Source organism: Dipodomys merriami, unplaced genomic scaffold, assembly GCF_024711535.1.
Source record: "Dipodomys merriami isolate MVZ:Mamm:240054 unplaced genomic scaffold, mDipMer1.0.p SCAF_32, whole genome shotgun sequence".
NCBI classification, from domain to species: Eukaryota; Metazoa; Chordata; class Mammalia; order Rodentia; family Heteromyidae; genus Dipodomys; species Dipodomys merriami.
The window spans coordinates 9089413-9108985 of record NW_027204715.1 but is presented as its reverse complement, the minus strand read 5'-3'; the positions used below and the strand labels follow the sequence as shown (position 1 = coordinate 9108985).

The 19573-nt window shown below is 38.8% G+C and overlaps 1 protein-coding gene across 2 annotated transcripts in view; it reads right to left on the bottom strand.

The window, feature by feature from the left end:
* Window positions 1-19573, bottom strand: part of Trio (trio Rho guanine nucleotide exchange factor) — a 320123-nt gene that overhangs the window by 167950 nt on the left and 132600 nt on the right. For both annotated transcript variants that reach the window (XM_070042198.1, XM_070042199.1), the window contains exons 9-10: window positions 18623-18853; window positions 5388-5510 (exon numbers count right to left, since the gene is read on the bottom strand). In XM_070042198.1, the coding sequence (XP_069898299.1) occupies window positions 5388-5510; window positions 18623-18853 (354 nt within the window). The remainder of the gene's footprint in view (window positions 1-5387; window positions 5511-18622; window positions 18854-19573) is intronic.

The following is a 19573-nucleotide window of genomic DNA, read 5'->3' as shown; positions in this document are numbered from 1 at the left end:
GCCCCAAGTAGAACGAACCAGGATTTGGAAAGACAAAAGATTTGTGGCAGGATAGGGATTGGGGCCAGGCTTTTATTTAAGCTCTCTATCTACAGACCAATCAGCAGCAGCCTAGCACACAGCACAGAGCATTAACAGCAAACTGCTCACAGATTCATATTCTGCCAGCCAGCCTGTCCTCCAGTGGTGCTTGTTTATACCCTCATTAGACAAAAGTAGGAGAGGGCCAACTATGGTTAAATAAGGCCACACAGAGGCACGTAATCTCAAGGTTACATGAAGGGTTACCAAGGGCAGAACATGCATACATGATGAAGTTACAAAAAGAGGCTGAACCGGTGGCATCAGGGTCCTTGGGAAGTATAAGCCCAGAGCTCTGTGCAACTATGGTGAGAAAGCCTGACTTACTACTTTTACCCTTAAAAACTAGTCTTAGAGCCATTCCATTCCTTCTTTTCTTGAAGATTAAAGGAGATAATGGAAGTGGCAGGGTGTCACCCAAACCAGTTCCTCTTTTTCTAGAGAAGCAGATTTAAGTTGCATAATTATTAGGACTCAGGCAAACAGAGCTGTAATGCAGATTTTGCCACTTCCTATAATCCTTAGCTGCTAGAACCTGAGTCTCATTTAAAGAAGGCCAAGGCTGTATTCAGAACATGAAAAGATGTTTTTTCTAATTTTAGGACAGACAGAAAAGGTAGAAAATAAGCATTACAAGTCTCAAATATTCCTAATCCATTTGTGTTTTTTTTAAAGATAACAAGCAAAGAAAAGTCCATGTATAGAAATATCCAAGGTATTCTATTTCTATCAAACTATAAGTAAAAAAAAGAAAGTAAAAAAGAGGGGGTGGGTCAGTACATCTACAGTACAAACAGGAAAGGCCCAGAAAATTTACATGGCCATTTAAAAGCCTCATAAATTCCCAAGATAACCATCCATCCAGGAAGGGAAAAGACAATGTTACAGAGACAAACTCAACACTGTCACCTAACAAATACAACGGTTACAGAAGTGAAACATTCAATTTCACTTCATTGTGATAAAACTAAAATCACTAACGGCAGGCTAACATCTGACCAAAGGTGCCAGGGTTTTTTCAATGTGGGTGGATTTAACAAGATAAAGTGAGTTATGGGGTAAATACACCTACCACATCAGTCTGGAGCTAGGTCCCAGTGTTAACATACTATGTTAGTATTCATCCAAGGCCTGGATAATTTGAATGCTTTAAATATTCTAGGACAAGGACTTGCACTGACCAGTTGTTAGTGTCAGAGATTTTTTTTTTTTTTTTGCCAGTTGTGGAGTCTGAACCCTGGGCCTGGGTGCTGTCCCTCAGCTCTTCAGCTCAAGGTAGCGCTCTACCACTTGAGCCACAGCGCCACTTGCGGCTTTTTCTTCATATGTGGTGCTGAGGAATCGAACCCAGGGCCTCATGCATGCAAGGCAAGCACTCTACCACTGAGCCACCTTCCCAGCCCTGTCAGAGATTTTTTTTAAATGCATTCTTATAGCAACTGGAGGAAGGGAGGCATTGGGATCACTTTACAGTGAGAGAAAGCTTTGCTGAAAAGACTTGATACCTTTTAAGTATATGTCAACTAAAGGACATTTTTGATAAAAAATAACTTTCTCTGGCTGGTGGCCAGTAATCCCAGCTATTCAGGAGGCTGAGATCTGAGGATTGCAGTTTGAAGCCAGCCTGGACAGGAAAGTCCCTGAGACTCTTATCTCCACTTAACCGGCAAAACAGCTACAAATGGAGCTGTGGCTCAACTGGTACAGCACTAGCCTTGGGCACAAAAACTCAGGGACAGCAACCATGCCCTGAGCTGAAGCCCCAGCAGGACTAGCACCAAAGAAAAAGTTTACAGACTGATGCCAGGAAGGTCTCTCTGCTGATTTTTTAAAAAAATTTGTATCTTTTGAGACATGGTTCTACAATGCCCAGACTCGTCTCAAATTCCTAGCCTAGTATCCCACTACTGGTACTACAGGCACACCCAACATGCCCCTACCGGGTATTTTTCATTCTCTGTAATATATGCTTATGTGTGTATGAATATACAAAATCAGTGTGTATGAATATGTGTGTATGAATATACAAAATCAGTAAAACTTTTTTTTTTTTGGGTCCGGTCGTGGGGCCTGAACTCTGGGCCTGGGCGCTGTCCTTCAGCTCTTCAGCTCAAGGCTAGCACTCTACCACTTGAGCCACAGCGCCACTTCCGGCTTTTTTCTTTTTGCTTATGTGGGGCTGAGGAATCGAACCCAGAGCCTCGAGCATGCAAGGCAAGCGCTCTACCACTGAGCCACCTTCCCAGCCCCAGTAAAACTAACTTTATAATTGGTTTAAGTTAAAAAAAAGAATTTTCCCTGAATCTTCCACTATTAATTTATTTTACAAGATTAAAAAAACACTTGTACTTAAGCAGAAATTTAAAACATGCTAAGAATGTGATAGCATTTGTATGTTTACATGTTGTGGACACATCTGTATCTTCTAAAAATCTGGAATGAACTTGAGGTCCTTTGTTTGCTGATCCAGTAAAACAAGGTAATTCTATGGCACACATAGAAAGCTGTCAAGAGAACTGGGGAGCGACGTCCTAGAGGATGAGTTTATGACAGGTTGTCTTTAGAAGAATTTGAATCCCATGGACAAGTAGAAGGAAGCCAAATAAGTTAAACACGTAAAGAGTGGTCCTATGGGAAGATGCTATGACAAAGATTCACTAACTGCAGGGCTGTGCTCTCAAAGCTAGCTTGATCCCTGAACTAGCATTCTGTGCCTGTTGCATCAGAGCTTTGTAAATCTAAAAAAGAACACTGACTGAAACTATTTAAAAGGTTAAAAAAAAATCAGTTAAAGAGCAACTTCTTTTCCAATAGTCATTTGCAAAAAGCTTCAGGTGGAAAGCATTTTTTCCCTTTTACACTAGTAAATGAAAATGCACAAGGGTTGTTCATACCACACACTGTAATACAATTTGCATGGATTCACTTAACAAGATAGATCTATTCACAATCACTGCAAAAACTAAAGCATCTTCATATTAATCACAGGCAAGTTCTTGGCTCTGCAAAAGTGAGTGCAAAAGTGATCCAAGTGCTTTTTGAGCAGAAAGTGTCACCAGTGTCTACAACAATGCTGAAAACCAGTGATCCTGCAAATCTGGTGCCCACACAAGTTACACTAGACCATATAACTTGTTCCAGCAAGCAAACATGAGATCCTTTCTGAGTTCCTCCTTCCTAGAAGACTAGAATTGTTCTATATAACCACTCTATATTTAGTGCATTTTCAGTGAATTCAACCATAAGCTTTCACTACTTCCTCTTTAAATTTGTTAGGTTACTTCATCATGTCACAATTTACTCATTTAAAGAAGTTCACTATGTGAAAAAAAAATTTTTAATAAACAGCTAGCTGAAGACCTGTAAGCTAAAGCCAATTCAGAATTAATTTTATAAAGAAACCTTCAAAACACAACACCCTTATTCACACATACACACACAAACTACAACCCCAGAAATGACCTAACCAATCTTGTTTTTGTTTTTTGTTTTCTGGGGAGGGGGGTACTAGGGATTAAACTCAGGCCTGGCAGACATGCTGCAGCATCACTTGAGATAATCCCTGTCCTTCTCCCAGTTCTTTTACTTTTAGGTGGGTTTTCCTGGGGGAAAGGAGGACCAATGATGAGGCTTGAACTCAGCTGCTTTGCATTTGCTGGCCAGGCTGTAGGCATGCTTTTTGTGCTGTTATTTTTGATACAGTCTTGTTTTCTGCCTGGTGAACTCCCAGAAAATGGCATGCATATTTTAGGCTTCTCATTGTAGCTAGAGTAACAGGTGTTCTCAGTTGAGAAGGGGTCTTTTGAACTTTTCTGCATGGGTTGGCTTCAAACTGTGATCCTCCCAATCCCATCTTTCCAAGTAGTCAGATTATAGGTATCAGCATTTCCAACTTTCAGTTAGGGTCAGGTACCCTTGGAATCCCAGAAGCAAGAGGTGCTAAGCAAGGACTGAAACTCTTCCCAGTAGCAGCAAAGCACTGAGTATTCTCCTCTGTTTTCTTAGAGCTACTATTTTCAAACTTTCTGGGTATTTTTATGCTTTAGATGTGCCCATAATAAATAGTTAATAAAAATGAACTATTCTGTATAGTGTTTTCAATACGAAAATCTTTAGTCTTTAACAAATATAATCTATTTACTATTTACTGAAATTACTGATATTTTTGGACAGATTATTACATCTTATTTACGTTACCATCACTGTTGGAAGATAATTCAGTTGGGTAGAGAACCCAAGGTTCAGGCTCTACTCTACTGCCCTCCAGAATCTATGGTTACTGAAGAAAAGTCACTGTATTTCAATAGGTACTCTCACAGATGTCATTTGTCTCTTCTTGTTTTTAAGAATTTTGATATTCCTTAGTTTTATGACACTATCTGAATTATTCTCCTATTTAGACAACTTCTCTTTTCAAGACAACTTTTCCCTACTTTTTTATAATTCCCACACACTGATGTATATGAGAAGGAAGAGGAAGAAAGGGGAAAAAGGGGGAGAGGAAGAGGGATTGTTCAGATTAGAAAGATCACTTCAAATAGGTTAAGTAACTTGTCAAATGGCTCACAGTATGTGAGCATTACAGCCAATGCTCAAACATCATAAACCTAATCACTGAATACATTAGATACCAGCTCATTGCCTAAGAACACACACTTAACACAGCTGCAAATAAGACAAAGTCAATGATGGTTCTATCATTCAAGAATATAAGGACTTCTTTTTTCTTTTGTTCTTTTCCCCACCATGGTTAAACTCCTGTTGTCACTGCATTTGACTTTGGTATCCTGTCTATTATATGTACATTTATCTGAACTAAGGTAGGGAAGGGGAACAACAAAATGGTGAGACAAAGGGTGAACCAATGCAACGGCAATATTCACATGACAATATATATATTGGAAATGAACTTTAGAACTTGAGGGGGGTACAAGAAAAATGAGGAAGGGGTTAACAATGGTCGACAAGAAATGTACTCACTACCTTACATATGTAACTGAAACCCCTCTGGTATATCATCTTAACAATAAAACTATATTTTTTGAAAAAAGAATATAAGGACTATTATTCTGACTATGAATTAGAATGTGACAAACTAGTTATCAAACTATAATACATTAAATATGACACAAGCATTCAACATGTACTGGCCTAAATCATGCCTCAACAATGACAGCCTTATTCTGAAAGTAGTGTTTAATATCATTGATTTATTTCAAATACATCTAGCAAAGGTGATTAAGATTGTGATTCAAAGCCATTTACACAAGTATTTAGGAAAGAAAAGAGGGAAAGGATTAATTTACCTGTGCTACTTCTTCAAAATCTTCATGGCGTTTCTGCAAAGCTCTGGCCCGATGAAGAGATTTCCCTACGCCTGTGTGTTTGCTCAAAAAAGCTTCTCCATGATTTTCAATCCAGTCCAGCACCTACAATAAAATGCAGCCACATGTCATTAAAACAATGCCTATCTTGTCCAGTGAAGTCTGTAATCAATTCTTTAAGATATTAGAAAACCAGAACAAAGTACTTAGATACTAAATTAACACATTTGGTAATTACACCTTAAATAGGCCTCTCTACCAGGACTTTACTCAGATCTTAACGTAAACCTTAACGTAAATCTTTCTATATATAAACAATACATGCAGTAATGATTCAATTCATTCTCACTTCATTTTACATACAACTAAGCCACTAAACAGACTAGGTTCTGTGCATTAGAGCAGTTGTCAAAGCATGCAGAACCAGTTAACTAGGTAATTTTTGAAGACTTAAAGTTTCGCAACCCAGGTACCTAAAGTTCAGCTGTAGATTTTCTCTTATGGGTACATTAGAAGATCAAAGTATGTAAGTAAACCCTCAGAAAACAATACACATGCCTCAGCCCTGGTCTTGGAGGACAGTTTATTCTATGAAGTAAGACATTGTAAAAAGGTAAGCATTCTATGAACTCAACTACTTAAGGGTTTTTGTTAGTTAAAATGTACTAAACTAAAGGAAAAAAAACAAAGTAGTACAACTTGATGCTTTATAGAGTTCATAGCTGAGACTCAGTAAGAATACGTCCTTGGTTTTCCTACTGAGAAATCATAGGACACTGACAATATCTAACAAATATTTGTATTACATCAAATGAATACTGTCTGTCTTTGACTGAAAAGCACAAAACAGCAAGTACATCAGTATCCAACTAAAAACACTTACCTGAACAATTTTAAATATTTTAAATGTATTTGTTAATGTGCTATTAAAGTGCTGAAGGCTTAATGATACTGGTGGCTCATTTCTTGGTACTTAGGAAGCTAAGAATGGGAGGACTGTGTTTGCAGCCCAGCTTGGATAGAAAAGTCCATGAGGAGCCATCTCAACAGAGGGAAATCGATGTCATAGTGTGTACCATGCAACCACAGGAAGCCTAATATAGAGGGATTAGGTCCAGGGACATGTGGAGCATGCTATAAGACCCTTCTCAAAAATAACCAGCAGAGTAAAAATGGGGCTGGAGGCATAGCTCTGTTGTAAAGAACTTGTTTAGCAAGCCCAAGTCCAGAAGTTCAAAGCCAAGTATAGACTGTACTCCTCTCCCTGAAAAAAGTGCTCAAGATCCACACTTTGGATGTATGCAACTGTGGTGTTGGTTCATTAAGATGCTCTAGCAAGATTCGTTAGGCCAGATTATCTGTAAGCAGGAGCACAGTTCAGGAGCTTAATATGTCCAAGATGATTCACTGTCTACTGAGGGCTCTTTTCTTAAAGATGGTTACCTTCTACGAGTCTTCATGTGGCCCAAGTTTGGGACCGGGTACAAGGCATTAATTCCACTCAGGAAGGTTAAGCCCTGATCTAATCACCTCCTAAAGGTCCTATCTATCAATACCAATAAATGGTGGATTACATTTCAACATAATCTTGTAGGCGGCACAAACATTCAGATGACATCAGGTACCTGAATATACAAACTGAAAGAACGTGGACGGAAGAAAAATGTGGCATACCAAGCAAAGACAGTTTCCTGAAGGGCAACCTAGAAAGAGGCCAGCCTTAGCTTCAATGATGGCAAAAATGAAACAGACTCAACTTGAGGTTCATTGCCACAAAAGGGGTATCTTCCATGATACCCCTGGATCATGGAAAGATCATCTATGCTGGCAGAAAAAGAGATAAACTTGCTCTCTACTGTTCAACACCAATGTGCTTCAAAATTGATGGCCTTTCTGTATGCTAGTACTTCACATAAATAAAATGCCTATCAATCTTCACAAGCCTCTGGTTCTCAGTCAAGACCCTTGCAGAACTGGCAGCAGCTGAGACAGAAGCAGTTGTTGGGGGGTGGGGAGGTAGAGAAAATAGGTGCTCAGTCCAAAGCTATATGCCTACCTTGTAACTACAGTTCATTTCTATACCTTTTCTGTCATTGCTAGCACTCTGCCAGTCACATGGCATTGTAATATGTAGAGTAACTCTTACTGGGTCCAGCTGTGCTGTCAATGCAATCTAATCTGTCACCAAGGGTCCCCAACTCTCCTTCTGAAAGCCCTCTTACTGCCACTACTTCCTTGCTGGACCCCTGTGCAAAGACAGAATTTGATGGCTTACTTTGGGGAATATTCTGTAACCTTTGCAAGCTTCAGTTTCCCTCCCTGCTCAGTGGTAGTAATCATGGTGAGTTGTATTTGACAATATCTATGGTTAGCATCTTAACATCAGGGAGGCAAATACACAGCTCACGTCTGGCCTATTTCCATGTAATTGACACCTAGCACATTTGCTTTCACCTAGTACATTCCACATAAGATAACAAAAGAGTCCTTTTCCTTTTCCTTCACTAGTGCTATATTCATTTTCTACCAGACTTCATGGCAGATCTAAATGATAGCTTCTTGGTATACTTTATAAAACACAAGTCCTATTCCCTCCTAAAGGAAGGTCTCAACTGTAAGCCCACTGTACCTCTAGGAATGAGTGTATTTATTGAAACATACCTCTGGGCATGAAGTTAATACCCTGCAAAAGGGAAGTATAAAATATTTTAAATCTGAGGATTTGGAGGTAGCTAAGTAATACCTAGGCATCAGTCTACCACCTGTAAGGTCTTCATGAAGGGTTAAGGGAGACATTAAAAAAAAACCTAGAAAATTATAATATAATCCATATATTCTTTAACTTTAAACCATCAGAAAGCAGCACATCTGATCTTTACTGCTAACCTCACAGAAATATGAAATAACGGCATGATTTCAAAATTAAATATAAACATGAGTTAAAAACTGAAGGAAACACAGTATTTAAAAGATTTAAAACATAGTATTTAAAAGCATAATAAAGGTATTCCAGGAAGTGTAAACTGAAAATAAAAGCTACCATTCAGGGTTACAATGAACATTTCTTCATGTTTCTGCATTTTTCTTTTAGCATCAGTTCCCTCAGACAGAAATGTAAATAACAGAAAAATAAGATTCCTTCTAATAAATACATATTGATTCAAAGAAGAATGAATAAATTCCAAACACATTATTAAAATAATGGCTACAGTTATGAATTCCAGCTAATATTCACAAACTCTTCTATAAAGCTATTGCTTCTTTTACAAGTATGGGTAGATATCCCAGATCAACAGAGTTGTAAAAATCAATGTATTTATTGTAATTGTTAAAGACATGCTTGTGAAATCATTCACTTTAAAACAGAAAAGCAGCCCGGCTCCAGTGGCTCATGCCTGTAATCCTAGCTACTACTCAAGAAGCTGACAACTAAGTATCACAGTTCAAAGCCAGCCCAGGGCAGGAAATTGTGTGACACTCTTATCTCCAATTAACCACCACAAAACTGGCACTGTGGCTCAAAGTGAACAAAAGAGCCCAGGCTCCAAGTTCAAGCCCCGCAATCCACTAAAAAAACCCCAAAACAACAACAACAACAAAAACCAGAGGCTGGAAACCCAACACAACTCTCCTCTCAGAGTAGACAGCATGGTATCAGCTCCTTTCTCTGTATGCTGGTGCCCTCTAATGGACACAAATGACAGTTCCAAGGTTAAGGCCAAGGCAAAATACAATGGCCACACTTAAAACACAATTGTTTAAGCCAAATGTGTAGGTAATCATGCATCATGTTCAGTCTAACTCCCTGTTTGTTCTAAAAGGGAAATCACTGTCCTAATTAGAAGACTGACACAGTTATTATCTGAGCATCTGCTACTGAAGCAAATATGACTTATGGGCTGTATGTGCATGAAGCCATGGTACTTACAGTATACCACTGGGACAAACAATACCAATTTCCATTTAACAGATACAGCACAAGACTGGATCCTCAATTACTTTATGGAGGAGCCAGTCTACAGATTTGGACCCAGGTAAGCCTGCCCTCACAGCAGTCTCTTAAGCTGCAGTATATAATACCCCTTCTTTGAGTTGTGACAGTTGACATATACAGGCAGTGCAACTAGGTAGAGAGAGGAAAAAAAGGGGGGGAGGGGACTTCATATTTTTGACTTAGAATAGATAAGGCTATATGTAAGAAATGCAAATCAGCCAACACGTACCAACTGGCTATTAAATAAATACCCAGGACAGGCCACAGGCACTCATACCCCTATGACACAGTTCTAGTTTTCTAGAATTCTGGTTTTCTTTAATAAAATCCTACCATCAAATACTCACCATGTTTTGTGGATTCCTATATCTAAGTAATTATAATTAATTGGGAAAAAATACTACACTTCACCAAAGAGGAAATTAATTCTCACAAAGTCCAGCTCATATGTTCCTTTAAAATGCAGACATTTATTTCAAATACTTACTGAAGCAGTCTGTTTAATCATTATCATGCTCTACACATCCTTTCCAAATGATGCTGTATCAGCTTTATCTACTGAGTCGTTCTTCTATTTGTACTTGCAAGGGGAATGCAGTCTCCTAAAATTCCAAATGCTTTTCCAAAACTTATTTCAAAATGTGACAACAGAATGTGGTGGTAGAACTTGACCTGGAGATATTTATAGATCCTTTTAGGCTATCCAGACTCCGCTAGATGGATCATAATTCATATAGGGTAATTTCTAAACTCGGTAATTTCTAAACTTTCCAACACTGTGAACTCCAAGTCATCTCTATTCCCAAGAGTTATAACTAAACAGAAGCAGCCAGCATCTCTCCCTCTTTTCTTCATAGAACTAGGGCTTGAACTTGGCTTCACACTTGCTAGGGAGACACTCTACTCTATGTAACTATATAACTATATATATATATATATAATTCTATATATAACTATATATATATATATATATATAACTAAGTAACTATAATTATACACACACACATATAGTTAGTCAGTCAGTCAGCCATGGGGCTTGAACTTAGGGCCTGGGCACTGTCCTTGAGCTTTTTGGGGGCTCAGGGCTAATGTTTTACAACTTTGAGCCACAGCTTCATTTCCAGTTTTCTGGTGGTTAACTGGAGATTCGAATCTCACAGACTTTCCTGCCCAGGCTGGCTGTGAACTGCAATCCTCAAATCTCAGCCTCCTGAGTAGTTGGGATTATGGGCATGAGTCCCTAGCTCTCAGCTTTCAATGTCAATCGTATACTCTTAAGGCATCACTACATCATATCAGAGCCTATAAAGCCTTTGCAACTTTTCTATCATTGGAGTTGCATCTTGAAGATTGCTATTTGTAAAACTTACATAAGAAACCTAACATAAAACAATCAAGAATACATTAAACAAACTCATATTAACTGTTAACACTAGATTGAAAGAACAGCCAGAGAACAGATACAAGTAACTGGTAATATGGTTTTGTTATATTAATGAGTGCCCCTTCTAAGTAACATTCCATGTACATAATTAAAATAGTATCCCATCTAATTCTGTATTTTGTTTCAAAAACATGAAGCAAACTAGAATAATTCTAAAATACTCAGGATTTGTTAACTTTTATACAAAATCATTTTCCACTTGCAAAGTATAAATGCTCTCCCTACCCACTCTCAATTCTGTATAAAACCAAAATTAATAACCTGGTTTTATTTGCTGTACTTACTCCTTCATCAAATTATTCCTAAGGCTGAAAAAAAATTTAAAATTAGGCATACTTCATTCGAGCTTACTGATAATCAAATCAGTGGTATTTTGGTGTTATTACCAAATACCAAATTACTAATGATGTTGACTAATATTAGGGTGAAACTAAGCAATTGACCAAGAAGGAGGGTTTTTGTTTAGATCATATTCATTTTTATTGAAGGCTAGTGATTCCATTGTTGAGGATATTCAATGTTATAGTGATAAAGAAATTTACCTATAAAGTAAAAACCAAAATACTTTTGGATTTAAAATGGTTGGAATCCACAATCCAATCCTATCTTAGGCTGGCTGACATTTTATTCCTAATTTTCCAAGTATATTTTATTTCAAAAGGCTGAGTCTTGTTCATGGCCTTCCTTTTCCAGGGAGATCTGGAAACTATACTAATCAACTCAAGCCACAGGATCCCTCAAAGAGATGCAAACAAGGTCTGTGGCAGCTTGGAATCTGGCAGGCTCCCAGGCCATAAGCCAGTGCAGAGAGCTCTTTTTAGTGTTTCTCCATTTCACCTTTCCACAGATCAACTCTCTTCAAGGATTACTGTCTAAGAAAAACATCTCCATGTGTCACTATTTTTCTCACTGCTGTGGGCAGCTTCTGGGCTCCCCCCACTGTCCAACAAGCACCTCTTCTCCATGTTGGTTTTACTCTTTGATTAGCTTAGATGGTAAGCATCTTCTCATACTTAGAGCAGTGAAGCTTTACAGGGCTTTGTGGGAGCTTTGGTCACCTTCCTAGACTTTTCTGGTGTGTGGCTGTCACTTGGAAAATGATAGGTTCCGGTTCCAAATTCTATGATGTGCATAACTTTTAGATGAATTGAGTGTAATGAAGCAGACAAAAATCATTATGAATCTATGGGCTTTGAAGAACCGGCAGGCATAGTAGTACCATTCAGGTGCAGTAATGTCTCATAGCCTCTCTATCAGGTGTTGGTGTCTCTCCATTTATTTGTTGGCTGTATTTAAAAAAAAAAAAACACAAAAAACAGCTGGGTGCCATGGCTCATGCTTGTAATCCTAGCTACTCAGAAGGCTTAGATCTGAGGATCATGGTTCAAAGTCAGCCCAGGCAAGAAAGTCTGTGAGACTCTGATCTCCAATTAATCACCAGAAAAACGAAGTGGCACTGTGGCTCAAGTGGTACAGCACTAGCCTTAAGCTGAGGAGCTGAGGGACAGCGCCCAGGCCCAGAGTTCAAGTCCCATGACTGACAAAAAAAATAAAAAATAAAAAATAAAAAAAACAACAAAAAACAAAAACAAGCTGGGTGCTGGTGGCTTATGCCTGTAATCCTAGCTACTAAGGAAGCTGAGATCTTAGGATCATAGTTCAAAGCCAGCTTGGGCAGCAAAGTCCCCATGAGAGTCTTATCTACAATTAACCACTCAAAACCCAGAAGCAAAGCTGTAGTTCGAAGTGGTAGAGTGGTAGCCTTGAGCAACAGGGACAGTGCACAGGTCCTGAGTTCAAGCCATCAACTGACAAAGAAATAAACAAATAAATGATAAAAAAAATAATAAACAGACATACAATTATGTCTGTCCCCTTCCACCTTTCTCTGTATTCTTATTCTTATATGGAAAGGACTTTTCTTAAAATGGCTCCTAGAATATCACAAAGTACACTAAACCATGTATTTAAGTGAGAAGAAAACAGATTATTTTTTAAAAGAGCCTCAGGCAAGTTACATGCAGCTAGCATATGACAAGAGAACAAACACCTGCAAGAGGAAACCAAAACTGTAACTGTGGGGACGTAAGCAGAAGAGATGTTCTAGAGAAGGAGGTGTGATGATTCTGGTGAGTGGGAAAGGAAAATTTCTTCCCGATATAACTTCTTGAGCATGAAGCTGGAAGGTTCAGGAAATCTTCCTTCATGGGAGAGCCAGGTCTAGTGGAGGTAGGCTAATGTACATCCTGTAGTCAAGCTGGCTAAAAAGCAGCTGTCTAGCACTAATTGTAGAACGGTGGAATATTTTCTCTATAGGCCTGAAATCAATTTCTTTGTCGCTTAGTATATCCTGACCTCCCTCCTACTGCTAGAATTTCAGCATTGATGATTTGTATTTGCATTCAAGTTAGAACCAAAATCTTTTTTTCTTTTTGTCGGTCATGGGGCTTGAGCTCTGGGCCTGGGTGCTATTCCTGAGCTCTTCAACTCAAGGTGAGCGCTCTACCACTTGAACCAGAGCACCACTTCCGGTTTTCTGGTGGTTTATTGGAGATAAGCATGTCATAGGCTTTTCTGCTTGGGCTAGCTTTGAACTGTGATCCTCAGATTTCAGCCTCCTGAGTGGCTAGGATTACAGGTGTGAGTCACTGGCACCCAGCACAACCAAAATCTCTACTGGAGATCTTAACAGGCTTCCAAAATTCTCATCCACTGTAATTCCCTAACTTCAAAGTTGCCATTCATCCAGGCAAACCTCCCAGACTTATTTGATTGTAATATTAAGGCCAATCTTTCTCTACTATTCCAGACTAAATGAATAAACTTTTACACAAACATTTAATTATTCACAAAACTGGGGAAATTTCTTAATTTTCTTCATGTTTTCACTCATTCACTTAACAAATCTAGAATCTGTTCTTCCAGACATCTAGGAAACCCAGTGAAAAACCCAGGGTCTGCCTCTGCAGACCTCAATTCTTGCCCAAAGTGTGTGCAAACTTGCAGAGACATCTGCATAGAGAGTTGGCCAGTTACTGAACTTTTGGGCTCGCTCTCTCAGTGACCAGAACAATCTTTCTGAGGCATGGGGGACATGCTACCCCACCATCGCTGCTTACTACCATCAAGTGCATGGCATCATGGCTTGTTGGGGTGACGGCTAGAAGCACAACTGGCTGAGCATGAACAGGAAGGAGACTTGTAAGTAAGAAAGAACACATGGAGCATGGGATGAGCTGATACTATACCACTATTCCCTCACTCACTGCCACCTCTACTCACCATCAATTCAACCCTGCACCAATATGCTGACATTCAGTGCAGCTTAATGTCTTAACAAGGTTAACAGAACTAAGTTCACCATGGAGGTACTGTGTTACCTTTACCTCCGTGTCCTCCCTTCCACCTTGCTGGGTGCCTGGCTCTTTCAGCAGGCCCCTGCTCTCACTACAACTCCTACTACCCATTGCTCAACATACTGACTTTGTTTTGCAGCTTTTAAGAACAACTCAAGAGTTGTTCTTTTCCATAAGCCCCTTCCCATCCCTGTATGACAATTGTTACTTGAACCTATACTGTAGGACTTTTCACTTTTCATTTCATATTGAATCTTTGAAGTGTGAGGAGACTACAGAGAAAGCTATCAGGGAGGTACAAATTTGTTGAGACATGCCCTCCAACTACATTTGTAAGGTCAAGAGATACCATGGATAAGGGAGCTAAATTTTCATTTATACTTAATAACCACCAGTGGCAACTTGATGATCCGATTCAAATTTATGCCCAGCAACATTATACCTGACATAGTCAAAGACAGAAATTTTTATTAAACCATTTGCAAAAATAAAAAGGAAAAAGCCTGCTTTAACTAGATTATAAATTTCTTGAGAAAAGGAACTTGAAGCCATTTAACTTTCTATCCTTGGAGAAGCATGTGATTAAATTTTTTTTTTTATTTTTTTATTTTTTGCTGGTCCTGAGGCTTGAACACTAGGCCTGGGCACTGTTCCTGGGCTCCTTTTACTCAAAGCTAGCACTCTACCATCTGAGCCACATCACTACTTTCTGCTTTTTTGGTGATTTAACTGGAGAGAAGAATCTCACAGACTCACAGACTTTCCTGTCTTGTCTGTCTTCAAACTGTAATCTTCAAATCTTCGCCTCCTGTGTAGCTAGAATTATAAGCCTGAGCCACTGGCTCCTGCTTTAATTTTTTTAAAAATAAGTTTAGATTAGAAGCATTGGATTTACTTAAAAATTAAAAACTGGGAAGTGGTGCTGTAGCTCAAGTGGTAGCGTGCTCGCCTTGAGCTGAAGAGCTAAGGGACAGCGCCCAGGACCAGAGTTCAAGCCCCACGACCAACAAAAAAATAAAAATAAAAATAAAAAAAATAAAAACTGTTTTGTTGGTAAGATCTTGATATGTTGCCCAGGCCTTGAACTTCGGCCCTTAAGTCATCTTCCTATCTAAGCCCTGTGAGTAGCTGAAATTACAAATGACACCACCACATCTGGTTGTGTTTACCACACAGTTAATGATTCAATGGTAACTTGGAGGGAAATCTCTCATGAGGTAATTCCACAGGGAAGGTGCTATAAATGAAGAACTGACACGAGGAAACAGGAGGCTTTTTTCCAAGAGGTCTCCTTGCTTAAGAAGTATTGATAGAGGAGTTGGCCTGCTCCAGAAAAGTGGACTCATCGGGCATGCACCACCCTGTGGTACTGGAGTAACTGAACCCCAAAATCTCAAATTCTAGGCAAACTGGACAGGTGAGATAAATAACACCCTGCTTTAACTACTTCCTTGACTACTACCTGATATGAACAATGTTGAAAAAAAAAATTATCTTAGCATAGAAAACTAAACCATATGCAGAACCCAATTTCTTTACTAACTAATTCATCCAAACATTCACTAAGGGCTATTCTAATAGTAAACCTACAGTGGAAATTCATAAATTATTTGATCACAATGAAATGTGGCACCAGTTTCATTTAAGTTAATGATGTCAAAGGAAAGATCTTGCTAGTAGCCAGCATGTGTGCTGGGCAAATCTGTACAAAAGTTCCCACTTCCTATATACCCAGCTTTGATTTGGACATAGAACAAGTGCCATGCAATAGCAGCTTTCATGATCTCCTTTCCTTATACCCCCTCACTATCATTCCAAACCAACTACTAAGCCAAAACAATCATGTTTTAAAAATTTTGTGTTTTTTCAAGTATTTCTATAACAGATAAAGAATTTCTGAAGGGATTCTTAAATATATTCCCAGGGAAAAATCAGTTTTAGCACTTCTGTTTGTTTAATATGGTATTAACCTTTGAATTTCTACAATAATTCCACATCATTTTATTGTTTCACCATTTTGGATGACTATGGACTATTGACTCCTAATTTTTAACTTATAATAACTTGTATGTTTATAGTATGTACTTATCTATTATCATAGCTCATATGTAATTATATGGCTGCTTTCATAATAAATTTCCCTCTTTAGTCATTAAAAAAAATTCTGAAGGAAGATTTTCATAAAATGCTAATCACTTCATACCTACTTTATTCAGCTATGAAATCATTTATCTCAACAGTATTTGCTGACATTTTTCATCACCCCAAAACAGCCAAGGAAAAAGGATTCTGATTGGCTTGTAGTATTTGTGAATTTAGATGATCTTTGTCTTTAGAAATCCAAAGGACCACTCCTCCCCCCGCCCCCCCCACCTGCCCATTTGATTACTTATTTTCAGATGATCTATTCTATGCATAATAGGGCAAAAACCTCTGTACCTATTATCTTTTACTTGAGTTCTAAAGACAGTTTTGATTTTCACACTCTACTATCAAGGTGTTCCCTTTAGTTAATCTTACTCGCTTTGCTCTTTGCTTTCCAAACTAAACAATTTCCTGCTTGCAGAGCAGGCCCAAACCATTCCAGATAATTTATGAAGAAGAAATATTTCCCTTAATGAGTACTATCTATTTTCTACAGAATACTAACAGGATCACATTTGTATGATTTCAAAATATTTTCTTCTGCTGACATTCAGCCTAACATAATATCCTATTCTTTTTTTTTTGCCTGTCCTGGGGCTTGAACTCTGGACCTGGGTGCTATCTCTGAGCTTCCTTTGCTCAAGACAAATGCTCTACCTCTTGAGCTACAGCACCACTTTTGCCTTTTTTGAGTAGTTTATTGGAGATAAGAATCTCATGGAGTTTCTTGCCCATGCTAGCTTTGAACACAATCTTTGGATCTCATCCTACTGAGTAGCTAGAATTATAGGTGTGATCCACTGGCGCCCAAATTAACGTTCTATTCTTGAGCAAGGAAAAATCCTTCCTTAAAGAATTGGCTCATGCCGGGTGCTGGTGGCTCATGCCTGTAATCCTAGCTACTCAAGAGGCTGAGATCTGAGGACTACAATTCAAAGCCAGCCCAGGCAGGAAAGACCATGAGACTCTTATGTCCAATTAACCACCAGAAAACCAGAAGTGGCACTGTGGCTCAAGTGGTAGAGCACTAGCCTTGAGCTGAAGAGTTCAGGGACAGTGCCCAAGCCAGAGTTCAAGCCCCATGACAGAAAAAAAAAAAAAAAGAAGAAGAAGAAGAATTGGACTCATAATTATCATAATTACCACATAATGTTTGCTATTTTCAAATTTAAGTGCATTAAGTACTTGGTGCCAGATTAGTACTCCTCATCCTTTTCCCAAAGATTTCCTTTCTTGTACTGCTGCACTGTCACGTGACTTGGTCCTAAGCCATCGGGTACCCCAAAGGAGCAGGGAAAGGGGGCAGCCTGTGGCTGCTCCCTTGGGAGAGGAAATAAATCCCTCTCAGAGAGTACATGGGTTGTCTCATTATGCTTGATCCAAGAAAAATCTTTTTATAATTATATTTAAGCTGTTAACATTCCTGGTTTATGAAGTTTTTGAGCAACCCATAAAATTGAGAATTCCTATCTTCAACCCTGCCAGTTCCATTTTCTCACATTCTTCTTTCCCTTCTCTACATTCTTTCTCTGGCAGTTAGCTTCTTCTTGGACTAAAAAAAAGACATTTTTAAGAAGCATAAATAATATCAGAACAATCATTCCTAAAGTATATCCCCTACATAACCCTCAGAGTACTAAAAAAAATAGCATTAGAAACAAAGAATAGCATGTGAAAAATCACAAACTACAGGACCATTAAAAATACTATGAACTAATTAGATTCACATTTAGAGGAGAATGTGTTCATCAGAACCCAAAAGCTCAATCCATTCAGATGATTCTGGAAAGCTATAATCTGAGATTCACATGCCTAAACTTTGCACATGGACTTGCTGATCCTCATGAAAAAGACAAATCACTGTGGCTTAGACCAACTTCCTGGATATCATGGCACCCTAAGTACCCACAACTCATCCCAGAACAGGCATCTGATCACCTTATGTTTTATCTATTTTAGGACAAGGACATAATTATTACTTTATTTATCACTGAAGCTACAGCACATTTTACAAGGTCCCACAGCTTTGCTCCTCAAAACCTTCTCTAACAAGGTTGCCTGAAAACCTGGACTTAGTCTTATTTTATTCCACATTCATAAAAATCTACTTTGCTCAGTGACCAATATCTAAACATCTACTGTGTACCACAAAGTGAACTATCTACCACACAGAAACGAAAGCATCATTAGCTCACTGTTTAAGCAATTGGAAAACGGACAACTCTTGAATTTCAAGTCACTGTCTATGAAGAAGAGCCCAGTAGGGCCTGGCACTGACCTGCTGCACGTCTTGCTGGAAAACACAGAGTTGCAGCCTCTGATGAAGTCGGACCTTGCGATGTTGCCAGATGTTCTCCAGTTGCCGCTGGTGGTGCAGCACCTCATGAATAACATCCAGGACATGGTGTACAGCCTTGGAGTAGTTGGCAGAGGCTGTTAGCGAGTCAGAGCTGCCAGGGGTTAAGGGCCGCTGCAGCTTGTCAAGGAGTGACTTCCCATCTTGGCTTACCTACCAGCAATGTGAACGAGCATTATTCAAGATGTATAACTTTAATCAGCATGGGCTGCAGAAGCTACCCTTGGGTGTGCATGTGTATGCACTGTGTACACACACACATACACACACACACAAAATGTTTACTCAATTGCATATTTTATGTAAATTTAAATCAACCCATCAGTTACCTATAAAATCAAATGTAAAAAATGTCAAGCTAAGAGATATTCATTATCATTTAACATACTAATAGGTAGTATTCTTAATAAACAGTTTGCCTTTAATAATATGAATCAACATATCTAAATTCCATTTTTGGGTACCTGAATTAAATTTCAAGAGCAAGAGTTTTCCCTCATGATACTATGATAAAATACAATGGAGTAAATCATCACAATGGAGTCAAGTTATAGTGCTAAATCTTAAAAAAACTGGCTAAAAAACAATCTAGTACTGCCAGGCACCAGTGGCTCACACCCGTAATCCTAGCTACTCAGGAGGCTGAGATCTGAGGTTCAAAGCCAGCCCGAGGAAGGAATGTCCATGAGACTCTTACCTCCAATTAACTACCAGAAAACCGGAACTGGCACTTTGGCTCAAATGGTAGAGCACTTGCCTTGAGCTGAAGAGCTCAGGGATAGTGCCCAGGCCCCGAGGTCAAGCCTCACAAAAAAAAAAAAAAAAAAAAAAGAAAAAAAGAAAAAAAAACCCTAGCACTAAGGAAAGAAAATA